We start from the raw sequence: 21,631 nt of genomic DNA on the forward strand, positions 1-21,631 counted from the left end.
TCAGCCTCCTGTTGTCTCCATGTACATTTTAGTCCTTACTGAGTATCAAGGAGCAAATAGAGATTTTTCTAGCTATGCCTAGATTTACTTGCATCTCTCCCACATTCTTACTTTTCTCGTGGTTATATATATACACGTGTGTCTATACACAAGACACACACACAGGGATAAAAAAGGTAATAGCACATACACGTGCATTTTTTCTACTATATGCTTTATGTCAGCTTGACTTTTTTCCTTGAGCATGCACAAGTGCCATAAGTGTGTATTTCTGTATCTTAATTCTAAAATCTTCATATCTTACTGAGTTTGCATTTGTTCTAAATTCATATTCTCATTCAATTTCATGCTATTACCAAAAAGAAAAAGGTGGCTTAAGACACAACCCTTTAAAATTGATGCTTTTATTAAAATTTGTTTTCTATTGTGTTTAGAAATGTTTCTATTCTCTCCAGTTCAGTGATGCATCCAGGAATAATCCAAGTAGGTTATTTACAGATTTAAAATTAGGGATGTGATTAGACAGAAGCCACTATATATTTAATGGATTTGGGTTCTCAAAATCACACAGTTGTCTAAATAGCATATTCCATGAAAGAAAAGATCATGTGATACAAGTACTTCATGATTTGTCCCAGCATTTTTATTCATGTGTTTGCCCACCACAAGGCATTTTGTTGCCTATCATCATTTTTACTTTGCCTCTTTGATCATTTTAGTATGACAATAACTGGGTAGTCAATAAAATGATGTTATGTAGTAAAATTAAAAGAGCTAGTTCAAGCAAAAAACTTGTTTAATGATTAAAATGTCCTTGATACCATGATGTGATGACATCTGATGGATTTTTTGGCTGCATAATACAAATAATGATTAGTTGAATTGTCTTTGCTATTCTTGGGTACTGTGGAACAAGTACCTATTCCTTTACCAAGTAGGAGAAAGTTTGAAGTGTTATACTAGAGTGACATTCTAAAACCATTTTAAGTCAAGACAGAATCGAATCTGAGTAATAGTTACAATTCTGATTTTCTATATGACAGCTTACTTTAATTTAGTTCTGCACTTTTAGCGTGTACAGTAAATCCCATTATATTTGCAATCAAGCATAAAAGTAATTATGCCTCCTTCCTTTTATCACAGATTCCTTGCAGCTTGGAGTACTGGGATGAGCTTCAGAAATCATTTGTTGCATTCCGGGAATTCAGTCTATCAGAAAGCAAAGTCTGTGAACTACAGCTGCCCAGTATCAACTTTGTGAATGATCAGAAAGAGCTCATAGCTTCTGATCTATGGAGAATTGTCCTGAACAGCAGTCAGAATGTGGCTGATGACCAAAGGTAATTTTAAAGGAGGAGGGAAAAACAGAAATCTTATGCTACACTTCTGAGAGATCTTTTTCAAGAGACTTAGGAAATAAGATACTGGTTTCATATGTGGTAAGGATAGCTGGTCTTAAATGAGCTTCAGACTCTAGTTCACCTTCACATAAGGGCATGGAGTGTGCACAAAAAGAACTCTCTCTTAGATTTATAGGCAGCCTGGCAGCATCATACTCATCTATTTTCTGAATACAAAGATTACTGAAAAGTGGAGACAAACAGGCCATATCCAGAAACCTCTTAGCTGCACAAGGTAGTAGAATTAGCTAATGAACAAAAGAAGGCTGAGGCACCATCCACTGTATAACGTAGTAGTAAACATTCTTCTTCCATGCACTCCCCATACATCAACTTTATTCTGTCCTCAGTGGAAGTCAATGACTAAAATAAGCCGTGTCTATTTTAAATATGTTAAACAAAACTTTAGTACTTCAAGAGCATTACATTATTATTCATGCAGCTTGCTTACTATGCTAACAGTAGAAAAATTTAATCAGTGTTTTCAAACACTGGGGATCCATTTTTAATTATGCTTACAGCTGGAAACAATGTACAATGACAGATATTCATTCTATTTGCATTCATTTCATTTTGTTTAATATGTAGAGTAAGAAGAAATGAGTACAAGTTCTCTCCACAAACAGCAGTGGAATTGCTTTCAAGACCTTCTTAACATTTCATAGATAAAGCGAAAAAAACAGAATGACCCTATTGGATCACTGGTATTTGCTGATTGTTGCTGCCTGTGTATGAACACATGCTTGAATTAGTGTATAGCATGCACACATATGTTACATGAAGTTACAGAATTCAGAGGAATAAGGAAATACAAACATGGCTAACAAAATCAATAAAGAAAATTAAACATCTGGTTTCCATTAATAGTATCAGGTTGGAAATGATTTCTTGATGTTAATTGTGAAAGAATGCATTTTCATCATTGAGAAGTTAAGTGTTTTAGACAAGGTTAATTCCTCTGAATGTGGGACCTTGGCAAAATTGCCTTCCTGGTCAGCTTAACACCACAGAAATGTGAACTCGGTGGGAACTGAAAATGAAGTAGTGAAATTTAGTAGATTTTTTTCATCACGGCATTTGGCACTGTTACCATGTTTATTGTTTTCTGCTCAAACAGTGTTCATCACTATATGCAATGTTTCATTCAGGGAACTCTGATAAGCTAGTGAGCTGTAATCATTCAGAAAAAGTCTAGGGTTAAAATGCAATACAAATAAGTAAAAAGCAATATAAAACCAGTTTGGTTATATTCCCTGCCTCAGCAGCAGTTTCAGATAGAAATTCAATCTCTTTCTGTATACTAAATTCAAACAAGGTTGCACTGCAAACTTTCTTAAGGATGACTGCAGGAAGGACTGGTGTGGAAGAAGTAGGTCCTGACCAGCCTGGAATGACCGTTATCAGAGAAACTTAACAGGTCAGAAAAAGAGCAACTGTTTCTCAGAGATGAGTCTTTGACCTATGGTGTTTGAGGCACACTATCTCTTTCTTGGAGACAGAGCAAATCATGCCAGTCATGTGTCACTGACCTGGAGGTTTTGACACAGTTCACAAACACTGAAATACATGTAGTTACAGCTACAGAACAAGTTTTATGGTAACTGTTAAGTCCCAAAGGATCATATTTGGTTAAAGGGAAGCCTTTTTTAGGAGGTGGTGACAGATACTGTGGTCCTGCAGGGAAGGCCAACCTTTCTGGACCACTAGTAGCATATAGGAAGTCCATGTTGGCAATAACTTTGCTGAAACTGTGGCTTTGTCAAGCAAACATACTGCTACCAGTATGGGTAGTTTCTTCTGACCAAGCATTCTAAAATGTTTTCTGGAATCTACTTGACAAAAAAATGCCTAACTTTTTTCATTTTGAGAGAGGGACTTCCCCATGTCATGGTAAATTTCTTTGTTAGGCTTGTGCCTAAAGCAGGAGTTTAACATGAGATCTTATAGACTTAAATAGATCTTATATAGACAAGGCACAGGAGCTGTGCTTAAAGCTAGTGCTGAGTATTAGACCAGGGAGCTTCAAGGCTGAGGGATCTGTGAGTGAGAGCGAGAAGCAAAGACAGTATAAAAGTTGAATCTCGGTTTTCCTGGAGAGTCACGATGATGTGACGTTAACTGCATGCTGTAACTGTGTGACTGATTAGCAAATTTAATTCACTATTAATTGTACAGTATAAAAATGCTTAGTCTTGGTGAAGTTTGTTTTCTTAGTTTGATCTTGTATTTTGGGTCAGACTCAAGCAGCTGCCATATGCACGCAGCTGCTGTTCAATGATAATTTTTCCTTCAAATCACACAGGGGTTTTTTTGTGGTAACCTCTATGATATGCTAATTATTAATACCAGAGAGCTGATCCCTTGTGTTTTAAGTACTTTATTACTGATTCCTAACATCAGTTATAAAGTATAAAACTTATGTGGCTCATGTGACATGAAAACAACAAGGTTTATGAGAAGATGTGGATCCAGCTGATATGTTGAGCAGTAGCTGTCAGGCTGAAGTGTATCAACCAATAATGAATATGGGAATATGCAAAGATGTCATGATCCAAATCCTGTGGTATGCAAGCTCTTTCTGAGATTGACCAGGAACTAATTAGAAGTGTAAAAATCAAGGCATTATCTGGTTAGGGACATAGTATATATGTGTATGCTGGTTATTTTTAAGAATTTTGTAGACCATTCAATGAATGTATAAGGTTTGAATGAACATTTATGAATGCTTATTCAATGAATGAGCAAATCTGAAGTCCTACATGAAATAATTTAGCATCCCCTTGGGGATTTAGTATAGTGTCTATGAAAGGAATCATATATGGCAAAATTGACTGTTTATGGAAGACCTTAAAATAGGGGAGTTAAAGGAAATTATCATAGAATAAATTATTTTTATAAATTGCATTTTCATGTTGCAGGACTAGAAAATTTAAAATTGCTTTTATTTGAAGCTCTGTTTGGTTGGTGTCACACTAAAGCCCCTCCCTAGTTTGGCTATGAGGGGTCTATCATTCTTTGTTTAAATGGATTACATTACAAGATGTTTTATATATTTGTGCATCTCCTTGTAATGTAAACAGTATTTTTATAATTACTGACATAGTAATGTGGAATAGTAATTGAAAATGCCTTAAGATACAAACCATGAAACAAGTACAAAAACTTTTAAATAAGCCCTAAATTGCTACTTTTTAAAAGTTAAAGTGAGGAATCATGATCATGTTTCTTGCTAATTGTTTTAGCTCTTATTCAAAGTAAATGATGTACTGAATTTTGACCTCTAACAATTTGGGTTCAGACCAGCATTTGAGTCATAAATTAAATGAGTTAAGTGGTCTCTTTCTTCTTCCCAGTGGATATTTTCCCATGTTGCGGTTTCATCACAAATGGCAGTTTTGGTTTAAGTATTCCACTCTTAAAATAACAAGAATAATGCAGGTCACTGTTAAGTCATTGTTCCCAGTTGCCATATATTTAACTTGAACTGCTTTGCATGATGTGAAACCATTATACTTTATAATATATAATGACTTCAAATGTAGGTATTTTCCATTTTAAAAATCTTGATATTTCACAGGATTAAAAAAAAATAGTAATAAATAAATTTCTGGTATTAAAGTCAGGTCAGTTTTATTTAGAATTCCCTTTGGTTTTGATATACCCATCCCTCAGCGCATTGTACCAAACACAAAGCAGTAGAAGGAGAAGCTGGTTATTCCTTTTCTCCCTGGCTGAAAAATTGTGGACAATCCACACTGCATTTTGTAGCAACCAAGGTAATGTGGGATTTTTTTGATATTGTATTAATTTGATGCACAAATTTTGATTTCACAATCAGAGCTACCTCTGATATTAATCCTCCAGTTGTTGTTCACCAATACTTAAAAGATTAAGTTTCCTGGGTTTTTAATTAACGCCGCTTTATTTTCAGCTTGTGCACAGCATGTGATGAAGGACTGTGTCTTTGATTTCTGTGCTCTATGCAAGTTAAAAGTAGAAAGTAGCAGTGCTAAAGGTCTGTCAGAAGTCTACCTAGGCAAAAATTTTAAATGAGATTGAATTTAAGATTGGAGGGTCATGGTGGTGATCATAAGTCCCCCTTCTTCTCTCTGTAGGGTGACTTTCCCTTCTAAAATGTGCTTTAGCTCACATTGTCCTGCTCCTCTCAGTCCTCCACTGCCAGTGCTTGACCCTCTCTAGCATAGGAGAGGGTGCAGGGCCAGTTCAGTCCCAGGGAGCAGCGTTGTCACACCCTCATTTGCTGTTTCTCTCTGGTTAGTTTTTTAAGCATGTGGTTGGACTCTGAATTTGTTAGGGAATCATTTCAGTGGTGGGCCTTTTTGGTTTCTAAGGTTACTCTCCATGAGGAAACAAAAAGCAGTTTGAATCTTTTTGTTCCCAACATTTCAAGTTCCAGAATATTACCTCCTCTTGGTCTGCTGCTTGTGGGGCAGAAAAATTAGACCAAAGTATGGCTAAATGCTTTAAATTATTTCCCTGGTATGAAGCTCCTGCCACATTTCCTGATGCATCAATCATGTCATGTTGCCCCGTTAATCACTGTGGTTATCAGTGAGAAATGACAAAGGTCCTATCACAGTTAAATGCTTGATAAATAAAAGGCAGGTATATAAAATTTGATTGAATAAGAATTTGGAGGGGTTTTTTGGTTTCTTTATTTTATGAAAATATCCATTGCCAAAAAAAGTATCTAAAGAAATAAAAATGCTGAGTCACTCACTTATAAGTAATTTACAGAATAGGTTTCTGAGGAACAGTTTATAATTTCAGAATATACCTCAAATTTCAGAAATAAATGTCCTTCCTTTTTACTGCAGTTAATGTTATAGCTGTTTGTGCAAATGAAGTGTTAAATCAGGATATCAAAGCGTAATTATTTTTTTTAAAGTTCCTCATAGTTTGGTTAATGTCTTTTTTGCACCCCTCTACCCTTTTTCTATTTTCATTCCATATGTCGCTGAACTTCTGTTTCTAAGCAAAATGCAATGAGCAGAACTTCTTAAAAGTACTGACAATTATTCTGAGGGAACTGACCAGTTTCACAGATTCAAAAGTATTTAATGATCTAAAACAGCATATAAATTCTGGTGGATTTGCTTCCATGCTTTATTCCAGCAATCTAAGGAATATCCATGGCAGAGCAAAGAAAAGCATCCCATTTCTCTGACTGTAGTCCAGTCCCTTAGATGTTTTATCATGTGAACACAAAGAATCATTTTATTTCCAAAGATGTCAGTTCTCAAAAGGCCTACACCTTTTGAAGTGTATGAAGTGTAAACAGGCATTTGAAGAGCTAAAGCAGCACAGGAAAGCAGCTAAAAATCTGAATAAGTGATCTGTCTTTCATCCTTCACAGACTTAATACATTCTTGATATCCTATCTGGATTCTTTGATAATTATGTAATTTTTATTAGGTTTTACTGCTACACAATATATTAATTTATGTCCACAAATCTAAAGCTGGATTTAAGTTTCATAAATAGTTACCATAACATAATACTGATAAAGTTGCCTATCCATGGAATTCTACGCATTTGCAGCTGAACTTTTTGAGTATGTACTATATTTTTGCATTATTTTGCAGTAACATGCATGGAATGATGCAAAATTTGGTCCTAAAAGCATAAGACACGTTGTTTTGAAAGCTACTGTTTGAATTTGAACTTTTATTAGAATTTAAAATATCTTAAAATGTCAATTAAAATCTATTTACAGTGAAAATAGTAAGTTGACCTTAGCTAATCCTTTGTTAAATTTTATTTTTAAAATAAAAGCAGTATTTGTCTGAGGATGTGGACTTAGTTTTCTTGAATCAAGTCTGCACTTTTAAATTAAAACTCTTTAGTGCCAAACTGCGAAGGGAGTGAGAATAAGGAACATTAAGGATAGACTTGGCTTAAATTAGAAAGTTTATTTGTACTTCAGTGGTATCTTAGCAACCTATAGAATTGTGATGTACTGTTAGCTAAAAAAAAAAAAAAAAAAAAAAAAAGAAAAATCCAGTGGGGTGGCATTTTAAACGTATAGTTAATATGTTGTAATAGGTGCTAGTAAAAGGCTCCAGGCTGAGCTTATAACACTTGGAGATTCTTATTAAATGACAACTGTAGTGTGAGAAGGGCAAAGGAAGGAAAGCTTACAGGGTCAGGGTTTATGCGGAGAAGTAGTTTGATGGTTGTGATCTGGTTTCCTTAAAATGAAATGGAAAAAATTATTCTTTTGAACAGGTTAACTTTGAGCTCATTAGCTTTAGTAATGGTAATGTAGCTATTTCACCAGTTAAAGATACATGGTATATTGGGATTTTACTTTCTGTAAATATGCTTCACTTCTGTGGTTCAAGTGTTTCAGTTTGTAAATTGAAAGTGCATTGTGATAAAAGCATTGTTGGATTGCAGTCTTGTCTGCTATGTCCTGCTTGGGAAGAAGTACATACAGTAACATTAGCAGTTAAAAGAAAACGACAACATTGGCTGTGTCAGGAAACTTAACATGGCACATGGTCAAGTCCTACTGTAAAGCAATAAAATCCTGGAAGTGCTGAACTACCTCTTTGTTGTCTACCTTCTGCAGCTCAGAAAGCGAATCTGGCTCACAAAGCACATGCGATCAGCTTGTAACCCCCACGGCATTAGCAGCCTGTACCAGGGTTGACTCCTGTTTTACTCCTTGGTTTGTGCCATCTCTAAGTGTGTTGGTCCAACTTACTTATTTGGAAGTCCACCTCTGCCATCATCTTGATCAACTAGGTACAGGTATGTACTCCTTTATGTAGAATAGTAAAAGTATATAGTTCATACATGCTACTTAATCGCTGTCTTGCTGTTTGTAGTCCCCATTTCCTCATTCAAATAGGCATTCTTGAAATAAATTATCACCAACAGCCACCGGTCATACAGACTACAGACTCAGACTGATGATTTCTGTGCATTGAGAAAGTACATATGGTAGGCAGTGGGGCTGGCTGATCAGCCCCCTTCCTCCCTCCAGAATGGGTAACTGTAGAAGACATCCGTTATTCATAGTCTGATTAGTGACAGCAGGTGCCAGTTCAGTTTTGAGCCATCTTAGTGAATGAACTTGATCTTTTAAATTTTCCAGCATATTAACAGTACTATTAAAATATTTGAAGATTTTTCAACCCCCTTAGTAAGAATTCCATGGAAGAGCTTTGAGAACTGCAGATTTAACTGTTATTTCAATTGTGATCACTTTTGGAGCCGCATCTGGTTTTGTTCAGTGCTCTCTGTCATTGTATTAATGGCATATACATTCCAAGAGATCTTTAGATTATTGTCTGATTTTCAAATGCCAGGAATGCTTTCCATAGAAGATGAGCAAATATCTTAGATAATTTTGACAGGGACAGCTTTCCTGGTGAGTAGTTTTTGTGTTCCTGCAAGTATTATAATACATTTATTATCAAATCATACCAAGACTGACACTCAACATCTAGCAAATCATTTCTTGTCTATCTACTACCTCTATCAGTACATGATCTTCCTCACTATTACACTACAATTCCAGATGCTCAATCTTTAAAATTACACATACTGAAAAAGCAAAAAATCAGATTAAAATCAAACCCAGCTGTTTCATTTTTCAACAGCAACTGAGTTTATGCTGATGCTGCTGTTGTTCTTGTTATAGCACCTAAAGGCCTAAGTTTTGTGGCTCTGCTGTGCTATGTTATATGCAAAGGGAGCACAAAACTTATTGTATCCATTATGTTTTTGTAGAATAATAGGGCTTGATCCTGGAAAGTGATGAGTGTTTTGGTTCCAAATCTGTAGAGCACTTGAGCATATGCTAATTTTAAGCATGTGAGTAGTTCCAGCAACATAAATAATAACATCAATGGAAATACTCGCATGCTTAATGTTACACGAGTGGTGTACGTGCCTTGCAGTGTCTGCTGCCACAGTGCTCAGCACTTTGCAGGACTGAGACTTGAGTGAACACGATAAAATCTTTTTTATGATATATTTCTCATGCTTCAGTCTCGGGATACTGTTTTGTTTAATGTCTAGTATTATGGGGTAACATGTCGCATCTCAGTGGTCTTGAACTCCATGTAATTAGAGCAAGGAAAATTTTCATTGTGGAGCTTGTTGGCCCGCACAATCATGTCAACAAATATTATATTGCTAATTTTTATTGTGTTCATAATGTGCTATGTGTGGAATATTGTATACATATACTATAGCAAAAACTCTCACAGAAATACGGTCTCTGCTTCAAATAGGTGGCAATCTGAAGTATTGTGTAGTGCGTAGATAAAGCAGTTTGGTTGGCTGATCTGTTTACCATGAAAAGATTTTGGTTTGCAGATACTTTTTGTATGCAGCTGCTATTAATTATAGTTCTATTTTACATCTAATAAACAATGTGAACAGGATTAATTTCAGATTTCAGAAATGTTGACTCTTTTATGAATTTTACTTCTTTTCATTTTATGTACAAGCAGTTAAAACACACTTTACAAAAATGTACAGAATGTGGCAGTGGTGATGTTGTAGTCTTGCTTGTTCTTTTACTTTTCAGCACCATCAAAGTTTCTTCAGCCATTTTCATCTGATAAGAACATGCCATCTGAACTAGAATACATGGTAATTTCCTTGGATGAGCCTCATGTCTATCTTCGTCAGTGGAGTGATGAGTCGATGTTCCAGGAGATCCAGTTTTCAACTCAAGCTGACTGTAAACTTCTGGAGTGCCGAAATGTGACCATGCAGAGTGTTGTGAAACCTTTCAAAATCTGGGGACAGATTGCTATTTCCAGCAGCACAGTAGGAAGGCTATTGGACTGCACGATAATGGTGGACCCCATTTTCATCAACTTTGGCCAATATGCACTTCATTCTCTAAATACAGCAATTCAAGCTTGGCAGCAGGTATGCAAATACAATAGTGAGAAATGTAAGCCATTATGATTAATTTAATAGCAAAATAGAATGCTATCTGCATTCATTTAAAATATTTCAAGATGTAAAAGATTTAATTTACACTAAAAACAAATAAATTCTGTGATAGCAATGAAAATTAGGATACAATTAATGCTATATGCAAAAATAAATGTAGCCAGAGCTGCTTGAATTTCAGTGAAACTACATGGATTTATATCGGAATAATCAGAATCTTGATCTTGAAATGCATAATATTCCATTAATTTATGAAAAGGTGAGTGATGCATTATAGGTAAGCACAGCTCAGTCTGCGCGGTAGACCATATTGTTTCCAGCTACTACTTCTATCCTTATTGGAGTTCCACACTAGTTTCACATTACATTCTCTGCAAGCAGCATTAATGTCTGAAGCCAGTCCCAGCGTAAGGAACCTTGCTTCTGCAATGACCCCTCAAAGGCCTGTAATTCCCTTACTCTACTATAGCCTTGAAATCAAATCATTCTCTTCATCTGCCTGAAGACCTATGTGGAGCCTGGGAATTAATTACCTATCATGGCACTACAATAACAAAGCCCCCAAAAAAGGATAAAGCATCTGTTTTATATCAAAAAAATCTTTTTTAAGGGCATTCCATGGTTTTCTTGTTGCAAAAGGACATTCATAAAACAAGATCTAGTGTGATTTAAATCTTTACAGCTGGCTCAAATATCAATGTGAACAAAAATCTTTGTAGCTCCAATTTCTGCTTTTTGTCATATTTTGAACAATGCTTTTAATAAAAAACAAACATAGAAAGTGTAGGAGAGTCCTTGGTAGGCTGTTTAAACCCAAAATATTTCTGACTTAGTACTAGTCCCTCATCTAAGACATGTGTGGCAACTACTGCAAAATGGCCTTCAGAAAGGTCAGTTTCCTCTTAGGATGGAAAAAAAAAAAAAAAGATCTCTCAGACATAGCTATATATATAAATAAAATATGGTGCATAAATATTTAAATGTTTTAAACCACATCACAGTGTGAATGACTGACTGACTATTCTGTGCCTTAAAGGAATATTCTGAGTTGAAAAAATGGAATTGTATATTTGATTAAGTAGAGCCATATGTCGCAGAGTATATTGCTGACAGGTACATTCTATGAATAGTTGGTACTGATTTATACATGGATTTGGCAATGTTAACATGAGCCACAGGAGGATATACTTCTGTAATTGTTGCTGTAATTTTCTCGTTTCCTCTCATGTCAAGGGTACTTGCCACCATGTTCTGATGTGGTGGGTATCTAGCCCTGAGTAATCGAGATTAAAAACTTGCATCACTTTGAAATTAGGGAACAGTTAACACACAAGTGGGTTCAAAATGGCTTATTAAATTAATTGTTACCAATATGTTTTGTATGTGGCTTTACCTCCAGACTGGGGGGGTGGCATGAACTGCATGGGAAGGGACTGAATTTCCCAACGATAAGCATTGTTTGATGTTTGCTGTTCACACAAAATACAATATAAATGCTGCCAACTAGAAGCATGAATTTAATAAGCAGGAAAGGTTATTTGAATTCTCCACATATTTTTTACTGGATTAATATCTGAAACAAGTGATGTTGTAGTCAGTGGACAGACAGATGAAGCATGAAACAATTTGGCCCTGCACCTTTAGGTCAAGAGTTCAGGATTAACAGAAGCCTCTGTCAGTGTCTTTGTTTCCTAGATATGGACTGATTTTTTTTTTTGTTGTTGTTTAAGTAATGATGAACATTTTGAAAGTAGATTAAGCCTAAAAAACACCAGACATACAATTTGCTTTATACTTCTAAGTCACATGCTGAAAATCTGAGAGGATTAGCACTCTTTAAAAACAGTTTCCCCTTTTGACATATTTCACTGTCTAGTCTGAAATCCCAGTTTAAATGCAAGCAGTAACAGACTAATGCACATCTAAATGCAAAGCTAAAGTAATGGTTTTAATAATCAAATAACTGGGCAGGGAACTTCCAAGATTGTTGTTAATTTAGTTTTATTATTTAATAATAACATACAGAGTATGAAGGGAGATTAAAAAATGCATTTCTCCTGTGAATGTACATGGTGGGAGGTGTTTGGTTTTTCCCCTTTATTTGGACATTTAAGCCTTCACAAATTGTTTTATAGCATTAGTGCTCTGTGGTATCTAGAGACACAAGGTCAGCTGAGAAAACAGCTCCCCAGGTATGGTACTAAGTGAGTATTCCTGGGGAAAAAACTGTTCCTTTGTGGTCTCACACTGCAAATGTTTTCCTAAACCCCTCAGAAGTTATACAAGCTCCTGTTTTAAACCTGTTTTAAACCATTAGAACTTCTTTTCCTCAAGGTCTGCGTGGTGTTTAACCTTTCTGTTGGCAGTTGCATAAGTTTTCTTAATGAGCTGGGATCAGTCAAAATGACATCTGTGATCACAGTAGTTTCCCCATCTTTCTACCATAAGCACAAAGTACAAAGGAAAATGGTGCAGAAAATTTGTGTGTAGTTTCAATTTAACTTTCTAACTGATAAGGTCAGGATACTGCCATGAGAATGAAGTTTAAGCAATCCTCTTAGAGGAATTTTGAGTGAGATAAGAGATTGCTAAAGACTTTCTGTTAAAAAAAAAAAATTACTAAGTATTTGAGAAACAGAGTGTGTACGTGTGTGTGTGTGTGTGTGTGTGAAAGAGAGAAGGCTTGCACGTGTCTTTGATAGCTTGGTACGCACACAGAAAATAACTTTGTGCATATAAAGAGTCCTAGGCTTTTATGGGGTTTTTTTTCCAGAACCAGAAATGCTTTGAAATAGCTGTGAGCTGAGATGTGAGCAGAAAGTCCTCAGACAGGGAAAGCTCAGTGACTTAGTATTATGTGGGATGTTCTTCCCTTCTCTGAATAGAATTCACAAAATATTTGAAAGGCCAATAAAGGAGAGACACTTTCCAGGCTCCTTAAAGACAAAAAAACAGCTGAAAAAATGATCTAAAGAGGGGCAGGAAATTGTCCCCCAGGAACTGACCCTAATCTCTATCTGATTCAGGCTGTTGATCTTTTGCTGATTCTTTAGATTTGCTGTTTTATTCAGAGAGGGATTTTTTTTTTTTTCCCCTAATCCACACTTAGGTGTTTTCAGCTCCTGGAGTTATTCAGCCCTTCAACGTCATTGCCATACAAATGGTCCAGTTCTATTTGTTTTATTATGTCTGGTTTCTCTACACTCTCTTTTATCAATCAAGATTTCCTCACTCCATCCTTCAGCTGATTTTTATTTTTTTTTTTTTTTTTTTTTTTTGTCCCTTTCTGCTTACCCTAGAAGCTTCTACTGTCAGACTTCCCTAATTTGGGATCCAGTTCTCTGCAATAGGTACAGGGATCTGCTGCAGCTTCCCAGGGACCAAGAAGCATGAGTGGTAGTCTGCCTGGGAAAAATCTGCATTTACTGCAAGGAGAATAAGAGTTACCTAGAACCCTGCCTATACAGAGTGTAGTTGCCATACTGAGCTAGAGCATGCCCAAGCTTCCTTGATGATCCTGTAGTCAGCTGTTATTATTAAGACTTGAGGCATCAGTCGGTCTCTCTTGAACCTGTCAGCATGGAACAACACCTTATTATGCAAATCTTAGTGTTTCCTTGGTTAAAACTTTGTAACTGTTATAAAATTGAGCTTAAAATATCTTTTTTCTTAACTTTAAAAGCATTGCTGTTAAAAGGGATGGATTTTAGTAGCAAATCTGGCACTTAAAATTAATGGTTAATGGCAATCGTTCATCAGCACCAAAATATGTCCAAGTCTATTAATAATCCCTGATAGGATAACATTTCCCCAGTACAATTTAAGAGTTCTATGCATGCCAAAAACTTGCTAGATTCTCTTTTCTCTCTGGAAGATGCAAGAACCTACAATTTATGTTAACTTACTTGAAACTAAGTTATTTAGTCAGTTAGTCAAGTAAAGACAAGGAAGTTCATCGTCTTCTGGTGTTGTTCTTCCAGTCTCTGCATAATCATCATGAAGAAGTATTAGAGTAAAAAAAAAAAAAAAAAAAAAAAAATTCTTAAATTCCCCTGGGGTTATATCTGGGTTTGACTATAACAGCATGCTGAGCTCTATGGGTAGTAAAACCTCCCTTTTAAAAAGAACATTTTGCAAAGCTGTAACAGGAAAATATATATAATTGTGGTAGACTTATGGGTATGTGGGTATGGCAGCTTGACAGTAAGAAGTCATAGATCCACCACTAGAAAATGCCACAATAAATTCTGCACTCTGAAGTGGCACTGTAAATGTCAGCCTTTAGCATACCAAGTCTGCTACTGAATGCGATACAGACATACTGCTCTGTAATGAGTTTTACTGCTTTGAAAAAGTGAGATTTTGATTATGCTTGCATGACTATTTTTTTCACAGAAGATACTTAATGTTATGTAGAAGAATTAATGAGATTTGTAGAGAAGTTTGAATCTAAATATTTTCATGCTTAAATACTCACTCCTAGGGTGAATAATTTTTTGCACTAATGTTCCCATCCAACCATTCTGACATTCAGTCACAAAAGAAATTGCAACCTACCTGTAGAGGTGCACCTTAGGTTCTTCTGAAGTTAATAGTGGTAGTGAGCATGCATTCAAGAATGCTAAATTGGGCATACCTTGCACTTTTCAGAAAATCTGTTCCACATGTATCACCCAGCAATGTGCTACAAGCAATGTACCAAACTGTTTTTTATGGGTAACTGAGGATCCATAGGGATCTATGAGGAAAATTTTTTCTCTCTTCTTGTTTGATCTTGGAATTTCTGCAAGCTTCCAGGCACATTGTTATCAAAGAACTAGAGACCCATATGATCATAGACAAAGGAGGTGCTAGCTTCATTATGTCTGTTTAAAAGGTCTACGGAGAAAGCAAGGAGGGGAAACAGAATCAGCTCTCAAAGATCATGGAGGTCCCATAAGTTAGAGAAAACGTCATGGGAAGAAAGGATGAGAAAGGAGCAGCTGGGCTATATTGTGTAGGGAAAGGAACCAACCAATAATAAAGCATTGTCAAAAGCATGTGCTAGGAAAGATGGGTCAAAAAGCGGTAACAAAAAGCACAAGATTAGTTCTTTGTGTTAATACCCATAAACTGCATGAAGATTATCCAAATGTTACTTTCTTGGAGTGATTGTTATGGTTGCTAAATAGTTGCTTGTAAGTGGAAGGTGCCAGCCCAGTAGTGACTAGGACAGAAGTTTGAGAGATGATCTCCAAATCAAATTATCAGTCACACTTTGACCTCTCCCATACAGGGGATTATAGTTCATGCCTTCAGGGGAGGAAGACCTGTAGCTCTGGTAATTTTTATGACTATTATATAGTCTCATTGTGTCAACAGAGTGACAAACAGCCAGATGAAAAGCAGAAAGAGTGGGATGGAAGGATGCTGCAGGCTGGAGAAAAAGTATTGTAAAATCTAAACGATTTTACAAACCCATTATCATATTTGATTTTTCCTATTAGACTGTCAAATGGCATGATGCGTTTTCAAACTAGCCTCATGGAGCTGTGAAAATACTCTCCCCATGTCTCCTGCTTTTTCTTTAGTTTTTAAGTGTTATGGTATCAGGAGAGAGAGTTAGTTGTCTGCTGCTAACCCACAGCAACATTTCAAAGTAGAAGCAGCAGCTGGGGAAGAGGAAGTGCAGCCTGGCGGCCTGAGATCAGTTGTCAAGTATGGAGAAGTCTCTTCATGCCTCTCTGCTCTGCCAGTAGTGCCCCATCTGCCCTGCATGACAGGTCATTTCCCACTGAATTTAATTCCATTGAAGTCTTTTACATAAATTAGGAAATGTAGTTTTTATAGTAGCTTTAGATCTTTAAGATTTGCATTACAGAAACATAAAGTAAAATGTTAAGTCTTAGGATGTGTTTTGTCAACCCAAACACCAGTTTTTGCAGAGAGTAGAGAACTGTGAGACCAAAGCTAATGGCAAGAGATCTTGAAGCATTTCTGTGTTGTAACAGTCACCACTGGGCAGACAGCTGCCAAATGTCTTGCAATTAATCTGATGTTTGCTGGCTTTCATATCCCTTTCCTTTCAGAACCAATGCCCTGAGGCAGAGGAGTTGGTCTTCAGCCATTTTGTGATCTGTAATGACACACAAGAGACACTGCGTTTTGGCCAGGTGGATACTGATGAAAATATTTTGCTGGCTAGTCTCCACAGTCACCAATACAGCTGGCGCTCTCACAAGTCCCCACAGGTATGTCAGAAACAGCCCTTCGAATGCAGCGATTGCTAAAGCTGACTGGTGGTTTTATGCATTAAGTCTTCGGTTTTCTCTGTGGTCTCAACTATCTCTAATGCTACAGTTCCTCCAGGAGTCACACACTGGGGCTGCATCAGAGAGAAGAGGTAAACAGAGAGTGAGGAAAGCCAGAAGTGTTTAGAAGTTACTCAAGGGTGGAACGGGATGTGCACGACCGCTTTTTGTAAAACTGAGCAGTTGTGGAAACTGAAGCTTCTGAAAAAAAGCAAAAGAAGGTTGCTTGCCAGGTTTTTATAACTAAGTGATCAGTGTCTGTTTTCTGTGATGTACATTAGAGGTTTGGGGAATTTTTTTAATGAATTGTTTTTACCAGAAGCATCTGTTCACTGAAATTGTTTGCAGAACAGGGTCAAACTGGACAAATCTCTCAACTCAGCATGTGCTTGCATTAGAAAAGATTTGAAATTGTTAGAAACACCCCACTTATATAGTTTAAATAATGCAGTTTCTGTTTCTTGGGTGTTTTTTTAAGGATAAACACTGAAACTGAAATAAAAGATTTTAAAATTATCAACAGGAAATATTTCAATGAAACCATGTTGTTGGTTTTCTTGAGTGGTGGTGAAAAATGGACTTTTCATCTTGATTCAAGACAGGGCAAGAATTTAAGTCTAAAAAAAAAGTGTTTACGAGACAGCAATGTAATTTCTTCTCTCTTTTTAATATATACCCAGCTCCTGCTGAGTGGGAGACTAGAGACCTGTGCCACCCCACTTGCTGAGCAGCAGTCCTGTGCTGAAGAGTTCCTAAAATTTTTACAGATGCTAGGAGAGGTGTAGTGGGTGGGGGTTCCTAACTCCTCTAGAGCCCTGGAAAATACTAGCCTTAGCATGTGAGAAAGAAGGTGAAACTTGGATGGTAAGTCTAAACAGGAGCTGTGCCCACTTTCACTGCTGACAAGTTTCAAGTTTCACTGGGAAACAAAGATGGCAAATTGACTGTGTTTTTCATTCATATGTCAGTTGGTGGATATGCAAAACTACTGAATATTACATGAATGCTGTAATCTGTGCAGAGCAAATTCAGCCAGAGTAAACAGTTGCAGTTGACACTGAAGTCAAGGCATAAGTTAAGAAGAAGGCAGAGCAGACTAATAAAGGACTGTCTCACCCCAGTGACAGAGGAGTTGTTATAAATGCTGTGTGCTGTAATAGTGCAGAGGTGGACCTTTGGAGACTTAAGAAAGATTGGAGTACTGGATGTCCCTTGTTACATTTTCAAATACAAGCAAAACACCTGTGAGGCCCCAGCCCACGGGTAAGCAATCCAAATGAGTGACTGTGCCTGTGCAGTTGGGCAAGTGTCACATTGTGAGACAGGATCCCCACTCATCAGGGGACAGGACTTGTTACGATTGACATAACTCCCTCTGATTGTGTGAGATAGAAAGAACAAGCAGGCTTATAGAAAGCTAGCTAAATGTGACCTATATTTCATAACCAATTATCACCACCCCAAAAATATCATTTAAACCTTTTCATAAACACATGGGAAAAGAAGGAAATGTTTAAAGCAATTATAAATAAAAACAGAATTAAGTAAGCCTTTCCTGTTATCAATTTTCTTACCCATTTTCTGGTTACTTACATAAAATTATTCAGTTGGGAGAATCCTCTTTTTAACTATCATTCTAAATACTTCTATTAATGGTGTAGTTCTAATTACGGTGTATTTCTAATAATGGTGTATTTCCAGTAATGCTGCAAACTGGAACGAGTTTTGAAAATGAGGATTATCTCAAGCAAAGTGAAAAGTAGAAGTTAAAATTGTAGCTTGTTAGTGATACTTTCTGTCCATTGCAGCTGAGCTGCTGAAGACCACCAGCACAACATGTGGCATTAGCCTTCCAACACCTAGAGAACTTAAATATTAAAACATTGATCTTCAGCTTTTCCTTTCAGTCACAGACTTTAGCAGTGCAAAACAATCCGTTTTCATGGCTGTTATGTAAGCTTTTATTAAATGAAAAATAAAAGTGAAGGATGAAAGGTGGAAAACTCCAGCAGAAAACCAAATCACACATTAGAGAGTGGGTGAGGTGACAGATTCATTTTTCCGATATTCACTCTTCAGCTGAAAGTTGGTGATGTCAAAGGGTTTCCCCGTTATGTTTTGCTCTCATCAGATTCAAATTCACTGCAGAATTGGGCTGATAAACAATTGGGAGTGTCATGTTGGATTCCCATGTCCCAGGAGATGGCAAAGCTAACAACTTACTCCTCCTGACTCAACCACACTTCTGGCCAGCAGGCTCTTCTAGTAGGGGGGCTATACCTCCCTTGTCCCAGCCCTTGGAATAAGTTCAACAATATTTCTACTCTTTTAAGATTTTTCAACAGCCATCTCTTGCTGGGAGATTTAGAGACTAAAAAAACAGCACTGAGGTAATTTCACTGAAAATATATGGAAGCACAGGCTTTCTGCACACTGCTGAAATAGAAGCTAATTTTCTTTACAAAGAGCAGAGAATCTTGTCATCCATCTATAGTCTTTGTTCATTTTGTTAATGCTAAATACGAATCACCATAAATTTAACATACTTCAGAATGGCAATTCATCTAAATAGTCTAAACAGCACAATCCTTTTAGGTCATACAAAAGAAATTGGTTTAAATATTATTACAAATGTGGTCACGTAAATTTTTTCAATGATTAATAGAAATTCTTGAAATTAAAATGACAACTCAATTAAGACATCAGGTTGTCCTATTATGCTGTGGCACTTTTCTAATTGTTTCCATGCAAAATTATCTAACAGCTTGTTATCCAAAGGTCAGAATAATGCCCAAGCATGGACAAACCCTCTGAGTGTCATATTCATGGAATGCTAGATGACTTCATAGTTATGAAATTATTTCATTTCTCATGATAATTCCCGACTTGCCAAGTTAGTGAATTTTAAGAACTCTGAGAGCAGATTGTAAGATAAATGTGAAATAATCCATACTTCTGGAGTCAGGGACTTCCCTCCAGGCATTAGTTCATACTTGACTTACTTGACTTACTCTTGGGGATAAAATGAGTTAGGACAAGGTCTTAGATACCACATTCTCTTACTGGGAAAGAAAACCAACTTGCACAACTTCGGCTGGCTCATGTTTCTTGTTACACAGGCACTAAGAAGCAGCGGTTGCCATGAAATACTTTATTTAACCTCTGCAAAATGTTTTTTTAGTATGGCAAGGCAGTTCAGTTAAATGAAAATAAATAGTTTTTAAAGGATTGTATTTCTTTTACATTCACATCAATAAAATTCTCCATTTTTCTTTTGCTAATTAAGCATAGTGAGGTGCGGTAATTGCCAATTTAATTTATTTAACACAATTAAATATATATACCTAAAACAAGTTATTTTTGTAGTATTTATATAATGCTTTGTTTACATTTAGAATTAATTTTAATATTAATGAAGCTACTATAGGCTATAATTAAAAATTGTTTAACTCTTTCATGTTACAAAATCATCTATAGCACACCAAGGATTTGGATTTATCAACTCTTGACGGTCTCCCTCCAACTGTTTGGCTTAACATAAAGCTCCTTCCTTCATTCATTTTTTCCCAGCCCGGATCTTCTACATTTCAGGGAACCTAACCTTTCCCTTTTAACTTTCACTCCGATTCCTGCAAGTCTCGCTAGTTTGGCTAATATTTCAGTAATAAGTCTGAGGCCCGATGCTCGCTGTTCTACTCTGCTCCATCCCCCATATTTTCCTCATATTTCACAAGGTTTTGACGTTCCTTAGGGATAAGACACCCCCAACTATATAGTCCCTTTTAGAGTTGGAATAAGCCAAAAACTGATGATATTTGAGGCTTTAAGCGATTCTAGCAAAAGTTGCCAGACATTGTGAGTTCCTTTTGCAGATTTTAATGAAAGTTAGAGGTCTGTTAGATATCATTAAAAGGAAGAGAAGCTACATCACTCCTGTGCTCTACAGACAACACTGGCTCCTACATTATTATTGGATTCAGTCTGCACTCCTTATCTTGATCTTCAAGTTGTTTTGTGGGATGGGCCCCAGTTATGTCAAAAGTCATGTTTGTCTCCAAGACAGCTGTGTTTTTTAGAAGAATTGGAGCATATGATACATGGAGTAAAACTGTGAAGTTAGAAGAGATCAGATCTTCCTAGCAATTTACTCAGAGTTAAGGAATTCTGTCTTGCAAGACAGTAGGCAGTTGGAGGGTCCCAACTAAGGATCACAGCAAATGTAAAAAACAGCTACTCGTGTGAGAATCCCCTGAATGTATTCGGCAGAGATTGTTTGCTTGTGAATAAACAACAAAAATCTTCTTTAACATGCTAGTTATTACTAGTTATTTTCCCCATGCACAAACTTCATCAAAGTCCTCTGAAGAAGCAAAGAATAATGGATCTAAATTCATTATTTTGCTTTCTATGCAAAACATAATGTTGCATAGGGGAAGTCTGCATTTAAAGTATCAGCTCCCAAACCCTCCTCCAGAGTCTTCTCCCAGGGTTTTAACAACAGCCCATTTTCACTTTTCATCATCCTTTAACTTGAAGCAGTAGGTGTAGTGGGCAAAAATCAGTTCCTATATTGACTGTTCCTATGTTGATTTAATGATTTCAATTAGAATGTGGTCAAGTTACTGGTTATAAACAAAATTAATTTATTTCTTATCAAAGTAGGCAAACACGTCTGAAACAGCTCTGTGCCACTTCATTGCTATTTATATAGAATTTGAGGGAAAAGATCTCAATCTTTTGCTTTTCTGTTCTTCTGAACGTGCACTTGTAAATTCTTGAATGGATGTTAATAGTGGTTGGTATATTAGTAATGCCTTCACTGGAACCCATTTAAAGTTTTTTTTTCTCTTATTTTAAATAGTGTGCCTGCAAATCACAACTTCTGTGGGAATTTTATAAACATAATTTTTAAAGACAGTTGTGGATTTGGAAATAGTCTTAAGAACCTCCTCCTCGTTCTCCTACAAAAAAGACTGAAAGCAAATTTTAATTTATGTT

General features: G+C 36.4%; 1 protein-coding gene across 1 annotated transcript in view; it reads left to right on the forward strand.

Annotated features, from left to right (window-relative positions):
• Nucleotides 1-21,631, forward strand: part of VPS13B (vacuolar protein sorting 13 homolog B) — a 477,299-nt gene that overhangs the window by 410,590 nt on the left and 45,078 nt on the right. Inside the window, 4 exon segments of the mRNA XM_026841594.1 lie at nt 1,144-1,340; nt 7,996-8,177; nt 9,967-10,316; nt 16,412-16,573. Of these exon segments, the coding sequence (XP_026697395.1) occupies nt 1,144-1,340; nt 7,996-8,177; nt 9,967-10,316; nt 16,412-16,573 (891 nt within the window).

The sequence above is a fragment of the Athene cunicularia genome, assembly GCF_003259725.1.
Source record: "Athene cunicularia isolate RWA chromosome 2 unlocalized genomic scaffold, athCun1 chr2_part1, whole genome shotgun sequence".
NCBI classification, from domain to species: domain Eukaryota; kingdom Metazoa; phylum Chordata; class Aves; order Strigiformes; family Strigidae; genus Athene; species Athene cunicularia.